General features: G+C 42.1%; 1 protein-coding gene across 1 annotated transcript in view; it reads left to right on the plus strand.

The window, feature by feature from the left end:
• The window catches only part of LOC106653789 (chorion peroxidase-like), a 47,082-nt gene that overhangs the window by 17,855 nt on the left and 16,927 nt on the right, over window positions 1–12,300 (plus strand). Inside the window, exon 2 of the mRNA XM_023460111.1 lies at window positions 3,830–4,457. Within this exon, the coding sequence (XP_023315879.1) occupies window positions 3,830–4,457 (628 nt within the window). The remainder of the gene's footprint in view (window positions 1–3,829; window positions 4,458–12,300) is intronic.

Genomic DNA, 12,300 nt, shown 5'->3' on the forward strand with positions numbered 1-12,300 from the left:
GCGAGTGCCACGTCGCGTCGGTACACGTGCACTCGACATCGTCGCATAGATCGCGCGCGCAGCGGCCATATTGGCTCGGCCGATTAAGCTCGTATCACGAGATACGGTAGACGCGAGCGCCGAGCGCGCCCCTGGTGGGCAAAGTCGGAAGTAAAGTCGAGTCGAACTTGTGCCTCGTCGCGTATTATTGTAAGATATCGCCCGTTGGGCAATTTGAAGTGGTTTTTCGGCCAGTTGGGCCTTGGATTAAATAAAGAAGTACATTTAATCGACACCATAGCCTAGTTATTTCGCGACCGTTCTTTTTCGCGGATTTCAGCATCAGTTACAGGAGGTCAACGGTAAGCCAGCGAGCCTACAGCAAGCTCGCACTGACGACGGGCCCAATATCCCCTCTGGGAGTACTCGACCAGGTAAGGTGGTCCTATAGAAATTTATTCGACGGCAGGTGATTTGCTGCTTTCTCCCACACCGGGGTCAGCCGTCCGTCGTAAGTGACAATAACCGTACTAATAATGGCGTCGAGGCGTGCCATCGTGGTTTCAGTTATAAAATGCACAAAAGCCACGAGACCATCTGGAAATTTCTGAAGTGCATTCAAGTTGAGCAGGGAATGCAAGAAAATTTAATTGGCGACCTTCAATGTGGCGAGTTACTTCCAAATCGTAAAAGACATTTACAGGACTTTGAAGATAGATTATTTACCGTAGTGTCGTCATACAGTAAATTTGATGTGCTGTCTTATTTAAAAAGTATATCGGTCTTATTTATAATACAATGTTTGTTCTATGTTCGACTTGTTCATTTGTTATTTTTGTTGTCGTGCTGAGATAACATAATAAATCGTGTTATCTATTTCCATAATTTTTGTATACAACATTTATTCATAATTATTCCCAATTTTTTATTTTCGGGATGATTTGTTGTCTGAATGAATTGTCATAGGATGAATTGTCTTCGGGTTGATATGTCCCGGATGAATTGTCGGGTTGATTTGTCCAAAGGATAAATAGTCGGTAACCCCCGTGAAGGTCTCCTCGCTGGCTGTGGCATTGTTGTTGGCGTCAACAACCTATTCGTACTCGTGCAGGTGGGGTCTGGTGGCGCGCTTCCCCGCCACAGCGACCTCTGGTGGCTACAGTGCGGGTCGCTTTTTCCTCGTCGAGGACGGTGTGGATGCGGCCACCACGGCCTCCTTCGAGGAGAGCACTTCTGGGCACTCCATTGTCCTCTGCAGTGCTGTGAACGCCCGGATGAGGCAGGAAGAAAATCTCTGCAGCTGGGTCGCAGGTTTCCTCCTGCCCTTCGCGTAACCAGCAAGACCCTGGATGAGGCCCTCCAGCCTGATCATCTTTTCGTCCTGGTTTCCGGAGGAGAACTCCTTCAGAGAGGGAACGGGGTCATCCTTGGCCATTAAAGCAGCCTCTACTATCCTTTTCATGATGTCCGCCGCTGAGAGTGGCGGAACCGCCATCGCGGGGAACAACGTCTGCGAGGAGTGCAGCCACGTCGACATCGGCGTGTTCTCCAGCGGCTCGCTGCTCTTGGAGAGCGCCTGTAGGTCCAGCAGCCCGGCAGTCATGGCTGTCATGCCTGTCGCCGCGGGCTGCGCGAAGATTGTGTGTGAGTTACCGGTCGATATTTTGCGATCGACGCACACACATTAGCGTGAACCACACACCAATAGGCCCGGAAAAAGTCGCCTTAACTGTCGCAGGCCAGTGAGCATTTAAAAAAGCGGTTCCCTACTATTCGGCTGCACTGAGAGAGTTTAGCACTCGCAAGCTGATGCGGCACCAAAAAACACCGATTTCTGGCACTAAGAGCAAAACTAATGAGAGACACTTACACGCACGTCTGTAGCAGAGCACTTCCGAACTTGAACTCCAGGAGAATGACCCATTTATAAACTCATAATAACTTCTATAAACTTTTGGGACGGATGGCTGACCCCTGGATGGGGAAAAGCAGCAAGTCACCTGACGTTGAATAAATTTAATACAGGACCACCTTACCAGGTCGATTTCTCCCAAAAGGGATATTGGGCCCGTCGTTATTGCGAGTTTCCTGTGGACTCGCTGACTCGCCCTTGAACTCCGGCAACTTCTGCTGAAATCGGCAAAAAGTAATGTCATGAAATAAATAGGCTAGAATGTCGATTAAATATAATACTTTATTTAATTCATGGCCCGATTGGCCAGAAAACCACTTCACATTGCCCAGCGGGCAATGATTTACAATACCACGCGACGAGGCACAAGTTCGACCTAACTTTACTTCCGACTTTGCCCACCAGAGGCGCGCTCAGCACTCGCGTCGATCGGATCTCGTGATGCCGAACGCAACACACACCGACATTCTGCTCGCTGCGTATCGCCGCTGCGATACTCGTCAGCCGAATTCAAGGCCACACGCACAAGCACACGCTCGTGACCCGGCAGTCGCGTCAACCAAGAAACGCGAGAAAAATCTTATAAGCTAACCTCAAATCTTCGGCGCCTCGACGTTGGATCGACTCCACCTCTTGGATGCAACAGTTAGCCCTCGTTTGGGCGTCGATTATCTGCTTGCGACGGCCAGATGCGGTGTTATGCCCACGTCTGGGCAAAGATGTCGAACTATGTTTCTGCACTTCTGCACTGACTCGCACACAGGCCCAACTGGGCGAAACTTGCCTCACGGGCGACAAACTTTGCGAGCACACACGAAACAAACAAGCCCTTCTGGGTGACAGTGCACTTCTCTTTGCCCGTCGGCCTCTTGCTTGCCGTCTTCCACGAGCATAACACACCGTGACTTTTTTCGGAACTCTCGTACTTCCTACCGACTATAACCTCGCCAAATCTCGACAATGGCTACTGTGTGAATCTCACACGTGTCGGGCTGTTGCGTGCTCGAGCTAATCTGCCACGATCTATGGCGAGCCAGCCTGTCTGCACTTTCGCCACTGTCCGTCTCTCTCGCCATCGCACGTGTCGAAGCGTTGTTGCTCGCTGCTGCTGTTGTTGCCGTGTGGACCTGTAAGTCGCCAAAAACACATACACCCACACATATGCTCGCGCGAGGTATTCGAGATTTCGTGGCTCGATGGCTGCATACCTTGCGCCCCGTCACACTTTTATTAACTTTTATTAGAGTCTCGAATTTGAAAATTTACGTCAATTAATAAAAGTTACTGGAAGTTTCTTTTAAAAGTTAATAACATTTCATAGCAAAAGATAATAAGCAAGATAAGTAGTGCATTTAGCAATTTTTCTCATACAAGTTTCTCTGGGCAATAGTTGGCTTGCAAGAGTCACTCTGATATAGAGCCAATAGCAAAGTGCCGATAAATGAAAACATTATTCAGTTGATTTTTTTAATAACAATAAATTGCTCATAAAAACGTGCCTCGTTATACTTTTTTTCTTTTACATCTCTTATTATTCATTCTATTTTAAAAATTGCATTCGATTCAGATAAATTACTCGTTAAAGAAAAAAATTAATTGAAAACATCGTAGTATGAAAACAGAAAAATCCTAAAAAATTTACTATGAAAAATAAATTCTTTCAAGTTCAAGCAAGTATAAAATCGAAAAAAATAAACTAAAATTCCAGAAAGAAAATTCAACCAAGTAAAAGAACTCTGAAGTTTCACTTTTGGTACTCTTATGTAATTAAAATAGATTTTAGATAATCTAAGTATCAGATTTTTAGTCTAACTGACTTGTAAATTTTTGAGTTTTAATTTTTGTAATGAATATTGATGTTTTACTTTTTACTCATTTCTATGAATTTTTAGTTATAACCTTTGCATGAAAATTAACGAATTTTTAAATTGTCTGAAGGTCACTTCTTTCATTGATGGATCCCAAATTTATGGCGCTGATCTTAAAACAGCCAGAGGATTAAGAGAATTTAGCAAAGGATATTTAAGAATGCAAATATCTCCGGACAATAGAACATTGCTCCCTGTTAGTGATAACCCAAATGATGGTTGCAACAAAGATGAAGAAATATTACATGGTAGATATTGTTTTGCATCTGGTGATCCTCGAGCTAATGAAAATTTACATCTTACGACAATGCATCTTATATGGGCACGTCAGCACAATAAAATATCAAATCATTTAAGTACTATAAATCCATTGTGGAGTGATGAGAAATTGTATCAAGAATCTCGACGCATTGTTGGAGCTCAACTGCAACATATAACGTACAATGAATTCTTACCTATTATAATTGGAGAAAATGAAATGAAAAAAAAAGATTTAAAGCCTTTAACAGCAGGTTTTCGATTAAATCGATACAAAAATGTCGATCCGACTATAGCTAATAGTTTCGCCTCTGCTGCATTTAGATTTGCTCATACACTTTTGCCTGGTTTGATGAAAATAACAGATGATGAAGAAGGTACAGATTCTTACATACATCTCCATAAGATGCTATTCAACCCTTACAGCTTGTACACCGAAGGTAAAGTGCTATTTTTATTTTTATATTCAAAATATACTATATCTGTCCTGTTTTTAATTTGACACAAAACTTAATCCTAGTTGAGATTCCCCCTCCTCCCCTAGTTGATGATTGATTTGAAGTATCGTAAATCCCTTCGTACATCCCTTGTACGTGGTGGTCATATGGTGGCCGCTGTGACTCGCCGAGTCATTGCGGAGTTGAGCTCACAAACGGAGCAATACTTTTGTTTGAGTCCAGCGGTCTGCAAGCCGAGCGAGCGACTTGCGTGTGGGCCGCAGAGAGGGGGAAGCGTGAGTGGTCTCCCGCGGAGTAGCGGAAAACCTCGAGTCAGTGAGTAGTCTGTGAGCGATAGAAGAGTGGTTGACCGATTGCGACATCGATCGGACGGCAGCTAAGCTTAGAAATCTTTGTGCGATTTTGCGTGAGATAACCAAGATTTCGTGAGTAGTTGCGCTTGCTGTGTGATAGCATTATGAGTGTGGATCACAGGACCGTTGTGATACGTGCGTTTTCGCTTGGCGCAAAGGTGTGCCAGCGGATAGCCTCGTCGAGTGCGCGACGCGGCCTCAAGGCCCTCAGGCGACCCGTGCTTCGGCACAACCGGCCTCTTGGCCTCGCGTGTAAATTCTGTAGGGCTTAGACGCGAAGTAGGTAAGGACGCGGAAATAGGCACGGTACATTGGCGTGTACGAGCAGACCTAGCGCTGCATCGAACGCGCGTTGCCTTGAGCGAGTCTCGGAGTACATGGGCTAGCCGGCCAGGTAGTCGAGTAGTAAGAGAGTTCGAAATTGTGTTGCTCGTCAGCAACGACCTCGCGGTTGTCTGGGGCTCCACGCGTGCGGTAAAGTCGACAAGCACACCGAGACGAAGAAGCGTGCGTTTGCAGGCGAAAGCGAGTCGTGCGTAGTGAACGCGGATGCACCGTCATACCCTTTATAAATGCCTATATAGGATGTCCCAAAATTTTTTTTGTTATTTTTACAATCTGGGGGAATTTATAGGTTGGTTCGTAAAGCTTGATTTGTTACATCATTATCAATTTTAGATTTTGTAAATGCACTCCATAATTGGATTCCATAGATCCAAATTATTTTTCAAATACTTTTGTAAAGTAGCAATTTATTTTCTACATTCAATGCTTAATTTTTTCCAAGTAACTCATAGATTTTTATAATTTTCAATTCAATTCAATTGTTTTCCCTTAGTTCTATGTTCTCCAAGTGAGACGACGATCAAGGTGCATTTTAAGATACTTGATTTAATTGAATTGCTTTACTGGCTTTCTATAAAGAATGTTGGACACGTTTTTTCATAGAGTGTAAAAGTGATGTCAGCTGATTAGTTTTCCTATCTTTTCTTGTTGGATATTCTTGTATGTTTCTCGAGGTAGCAACCCGATCGGAGTTTGTACTGGGTAGCGCAGTGTTGTCAGCGCATGTAGCTGTAATAATAAAGTTTTCAGGAGGCTCGATCGAAAACGTAATTCATTAACCATCCTCGTAAAATTTCAACACATGATAGTTATTGTAGTAACAAATTCATTGGTAAAAAAAAAATTATGGGTTGCCGAACAAATTCGAGAGATAATTACATTCAAAGTTTAGCACATTTAAGGAGGCTGTAGCGAAAATGAAAAAAACTTTAAATCGAAGTGAAATTTTAATCAATGATAGTTTATGAAATTCCTAGATTTTTGGTAAAAAAAGTTTGGGGTTTCCATGCAAACATGAGAAATAATGAGATTCAAAGTTTTGGCCATTTAACATTAGATCTTATCGCTAGTGTCAGTTTTTAGTGTACTGTGAGCTCAAATCACTTTACAAGTTGGTGAAATTAATAGGGTAAATGTGGGTGTTACTGCGGTTTTTTTAGGTTGTTTTCCAACCTTCGATATTAAACGTTGTAAAAAGATTTGCCTAATAATTTTTTTTTACGTTATTGTTCAGGATCTGGGCTAGACAATTCAAATATTAAAAATTGTTTAATTCCAATTTAATATCATTAAACAGTAATTTCAAAAATAAAAATGGATCCATGTATTACTGCGGTACATGCATGCATTACTGTGCACCTATTACTGCGGATGACCTTATACTGCGCATGAATTACGATGGTTTTTTTTCAGCTTTAAATGCAAGATTTCGATACTGTTAAAATTATTTTCAACTCATTAATAAAAAAAATGTTTCTTAAATAGTTTTTGAAAGGAATTTACGTCTTTATTCAGAGACATATAACTTCAACACAATCAAGTAGCTGCTTTTTAGTTATGGGATGCCCTTTTTCACATCGAATTAGAATCCAGTCCACTATCTCATCCTCTTCAGTTTTTGTAAAAACTGTTGAACGTCTTGACCTGTCGCTTTTATATTTTCCTGGTTTTCGAGCTCGGATCGTTGATTCAGGTACCTAAAGCTTCGGCGATGGTACTACCTTTTTTGATGGCTTCATTCATTTTGGTTTTGTTATTACTTGGTACAATTTTTTTTTACTTTTCCCATGATGCTTTTACTGTAAGTCTATTATTCAATAAACATTGATATTGGCGAACTGCGAAGTCATAGATCTAAGATTATTTGGTTATGTTACCGCAGTAATATGTGCAGCGCTACCGCAGTAATATACTCATTTCAAGAAAATGATGTACCTAACATTGTATCAATAAAAAAAAATAGATAATAATTTTAAATCGATATAAAAGTTAATTGAATATTTTCTGCGTCGTTCTTGCTTACTGATAAAAGTATCACTTTTCTTTCCAAGTCGATGCAATTAATTAAATCAACTACAACATAATGGGTCTAAACACGAAAATTTTCAACTTTTTTTGCTCGATTTCGAGAATCACATTTTAAGAATGCTTTAACAATAGTTAACTTCATTGTTATCTATTAATTTTCAACTCATAGGACGAGAAAAACTTACTTTAAATACTGATATAGTTAAGTTACAGTCTTATATATTTAGAAAATCATAATATTAGTTTATTTTTCTCCCGCAGTAATAGGTGCACCCGCAGTAATACCCACATTTACTCTATAGTTTTCTTGTCATCGCTCATTCAAAATTTAATTTCAATTTTTTTCATGTTTTCTTGGAGCTCATTCTTGCCCAGCGGAATAATTAATCTCAATTTAAACAATGGTTTTTTTAGAACTTCCAAGCCTTTCTCTACAAGTACCATGAATATTTCTTATCTCCAAAATGCATTGTACTAGCTGAAAAAGTGATACGCAAACGCTCGAGTTACAAAAATGAGCTCCGAGAAAACATGAAAAAAATTGAAATTAAATTTTGAATGAGCGATTACAAGAAAACTATGAGTCTTAGAGATTTCAATTTTTTTCTGTGTTTTGAAGATGATTCAAAGAACTTTCTCGTGAAATCTTAATTCTGTACGATAAAAAATAAAGGAGATATGACTTTTCGAAAAATCATTGCTTTTTTGCGGTTTTTCGTGAATATCTCGATGAAAATTAGGATTTTTCAATCGCTAGATGCGTCATTTTAAAGGTCTTGCGATTACCTACAACTTACTCTTTGTACTCACAACGATTCGTCCGTCACGTTTCGTTGAAAACCGAAAAAAACACTTTTTTTGCTTATTTTTCCAGTTTTACGGACGCCATTCTGTTATAAACAATAATTGGTTGGTACATTCTCACCACAATGCAACATTTTCAATACTTTATACATCTACCGGGTTAGATTGCAGGACTTTTTTTGCTCAAAAATTACCTCTTTCTAGCTATAATCCCTGGCCTATGCAGCGTATCGAGACGTCCGGGCAGGTAGAGTTATGAATAAGATTTTTTCATAGAAATATTAGTTTTACATGATCACTATTGAATCATTTTATTGAAACTTAGTGTTTATCGTTAGAAAAAAAAGTTTCAGTTTATCTGAATAGTTGTCGGAATATGTTTGATTACATTACTATCATAGCTGAGTAATAGTTCAATCGCAAATTGTGATTGAACCTTTCCAAAATGAGAAAAAAAGGATTTTGGAGTTAGACTCAAATTATAAGAATAAGACTGTCATACTTGCACTTATCCAATCTTTTGAAAAAAAGTATTACCACGATTTTGAATTATTTTATGTTAAACTTACAAGGAGACCACTCCAGCTCCGGGTCGTGGATTTACTCCAAAATTTTTTTGGGGTCTCCTGGTACCCAATACTGAAGCTCCCTGCACTTAGTTTGATCTCATGGGCCCATTTTTTTATAATGTGGAAAATCCTCAAAAATGGGCCCTAAGGCCCATGAGATCAAACTAAGAACAGGAAGCTTCAGTATTGGGTACTAGGAGACCCCAAATAAATTTTACAGCAAATCCATCATGACCTGGAGCTGGGGTGGTCTCCTTGTTAATAGTCTAGATTCAATTTCCGAAATAAATATGTTAGTTTGTCTACTTTATCGAGTATTTTAATAATTGCATTTCAGATTTTCAAAGTTTATTTCAACAATTTTATTACTTCAGATTTTCGAAAAAATGATGAGATCAAAAGTTAAACTTGATTTTATAAAAAAAAACGTGATTTTTAAAAAAAATTTTTTTTTTATTTTTCGATTTTCCAAATAGAAACCATTTAAAATCTCAGGGGTTTCATGCAAATATCGCGTCCTCGATATCTAAATTGAAAGTAAGCGGGGTTCCAATTGGAAAAATTAATGTTTAAACACAAAAAATGACTGTCAAACCAAGAAAAAATGAATGGAAACTTCTAGAATTTTTCTCAAAATCGGAGGGCTTGAGAAAAAAGTGTATTTTTTAACTTTATTTTCTTCAATCTAGCACAGTCCGCAGGATTATCCTCGATTCTCACTAGTCGCCAGCAAGCGTCAGACAAGCTGAATCTCACTGACGAGATTCGCAACGAAAGTCGGCCATCTTGACGGATGTCCTATTATCCACTTCAAAACTAAACTGGAATCAGTCCAACAAAAAACGCGCGCGGGTGGGTGTCCAGCTTGTCGAGAAAGTTTCGAACCAGGTGCGTTAAGAGAGTCGCTGCACACAACTCTATACGTGGTATGGTTTGCACTTTTATCGGAGCTAATTAAGTTTTGGCTAAAAATAGGGAAGCTGCTCCTCCAAGCGATACAGAATACAACGCAGCCACGTACGGGCGCTTAGATGAGTCGGCAAACGCATGCAAATGCCAGTCGTTCCTCTCCTACGTCAGGCAGTGCGCACAAAACTCCGCCTAACGCTGCTCCAAAGGCGATGGGTCGGAAGTATCCCAATCCGTAAAGTTCAGGCAAACATCTTGCAAAAGCACCTTTACGTTGACGAGCACCGGCACGAGCCATCTCATTGGGTTGAACGTCCTCGAAAGCTCCGTCAAAATCAAACGACGCGTGACTGTCGATGGCCCCGTCCGGGGTGCCAAGTGGAAGATGAAGTAATCTTGAGCGGGAATCCGCTTTGAATGCACTATCCAGTGGTCGTAATGAGCAACAGGGCATTGGTTCCCGCGAGCGCACTGCTTCCTCCGAACGATCAATCAAGTCCGTGAGTCCCTCCGCAGTACGAGTCTTGACCACCGACAGCTGGATGATGTTCCAACGCGTTGAACAGTCGTATCCTTCGGTTGTCGTAACGTCTTGCAAGCTTGTTCCAGGCCACATCATTTGCGTCGGTGATCTCGATACCTTTTAGCCGCGTCGCTGCCGGGCCTTGCACTGCGTTCAGCAAGTGTTGTAGTTTTGCTACATTCGGGATTGCCTGGTTATCGCGAACGAGAGAGCAAAATCGCTGCTTAAAGCCCTCCCATTCATCTTCCTGGCTAGAAAACGTTGTCAAAGACAATTTCGGGAGCACCGATGACTGATCAAACATCACGGTACTTCAACAGCTTCTCTTTAGAGTGGCTGCTGTAACAGTGTCTACTGATTCTTGGAGAACGATGCAATTATTTGCTTCATCCAAACCTTCACCCTTCCGTATTCCAGCTCGATTAGCGTGCAATAATCCTTCGCAAAGTATTTTTTCGCTTCGAGTTTTTCTTCGAATGGAATCAGCTCATCGTAAACTTGTCCCAGTATTTCTTCAAAAGCTCGAGACGACATTCAAAATGTTCTAGGGTTTGGGCTTCCCTATTGACCTTAGTGGTCAAGTTTTCATAAAAGTTGGCGATATTCTTCACCAACTTTTATTGGGCGCTATATATTGTTGCACTAGATTTTGCCCTTTTTCGCGCCAAAATATCACTACTGTCTTTGTAACACACAAATTTCTTGTTTTGTTTTGACCAGGCTTGTTTTGCTTATTGCCAATCGCGATCTGCTACCAATGTTTATTGTTTATATTCTAATCAACTCGACGAGTTGGACTCGGGGATTATTTAAAAATCAGAGTCTCGTACTCGTGATTAGTTGATTCATTAATAACGAACAAAACTGTATTGTAATCAAACTGTGTACGTATGCGAAACAAAATAGTTTAGCTCCACGGCGGTAAACCGAGACGAAGGCAAGAGCCTTGCAAGGGCGACTCTGAGAAAATATACATATGCTAAGTTGCAAAGAGTTTGCTTGGCTTGACGTGTCAAAATCGACGACACATACACCCAATAGAGCAGAAGTCGACCCACCAAGCTCTCCCCTCACTCACGCCTCATGTCCTCCACTATCCTACATGAACACGTTGTGACGTGCGAGGTTTTGGGTACTAGCCCATGCTCGGCCTGCCGTCTAATTATTTCTTACTGAGGCTCCGGTTAGCCTATCGTTGAGTCTTACCTCAGAAGGGGTCGAGCCGCCACCAAGTGCGCCGCGAGCGTCGGCAGTCCAAGCTGAAAATAAGAGAGAGAGGATCGCGAAAAGACTACGAAAAAATGTACTTTTGCACACAAATAATCGTTCTTTATTTAACTCCGACTTTCAACTATCATTCATACAATCATCACTGCAATCGCGCTTCATTTCGCAATGTCATCTCATTTCTTATCATTATCATCCTCTCATGCCTCGGACGTAACTGATTATACGCGAGTCCAAGGAGAAAACGCACGGATTACAACGTTAGTCCGACGCGAGTCCCAGTCAAGTGCCGCGTAATTGCACTGCGCGCAATCGGCTCGTTTCTCCGAAATACGGTCGACACCTTCGCTCTGCTCGCGCTAGCAGACGCGCGATTTGGTCACACACGACCAAGACGAAACGCGTTAACTCGCTTGCTCTCACAGGAGCGTCCAAGGCGGAAGTACCGCTTCGCAAAAATGGCCACGCACCGGCCTGAAATGCAACACGTGGACTCGAACCACGTCTTGAATCCAAGGTACTCGCTACAATTACTCCGATCTCACGACTAACGCACAACTATTCTACGGCGAAACTTCTTATTTTCTCTCCTACATTCACACCACGCAATCATACAACACCCTCACACCTCCGCGCGACCGACCAAGCTTAATCCAATTTACAACCTTCTTCGTCGCTCCGTTGCCTCGGCCTTTATTCTCGATGTTGACTCCCGTTGTCCCCCAGCTGCTCCGTCCTCGTGGTCTGCCCGGTCCAAGGGCTCTTGCCTCGCCTCGGAGATGCCTCGGACGATTGATCAGAAAAGTCGCTGTACAGCGAATCGCGCGGCTCGCTGCCTTCCGAGCCTCACGATCGCCTCGTCACCTCGCAACTCTTCTCTCGTCGCACTGCACTCCAGGGTTAGGCTCAACCTCTCCACGAACACAACACACGAACTTCCGCTGCACGCACAGCTTGTTCACGACCGACTCTACCGCTGCCACACAGCTTGTTCACGACCGACTCTACCGCTGCCACACAGCTTCCCCACGACAACTCTACCGCTGCCACACAGCTTCTCTACGGTC

This window comes from Trichogramma pretiosum, unplaced genomic scaffold (genome assembly GCF_000599845.2).
Source record: "Trichogramma pretiosum strain Unisexual culture from Peru unplaced genomic scaffold, Tpre_2.0 scaffold138, whole genome shotgun sequence".
NCBI classification, from domain to species: Eukaryota; Metazoa; Arthropoda; class Insecta; order Hymenoptera; family Trichogrammatidae; genus Trichogramma; species Trichogramma pretiosum.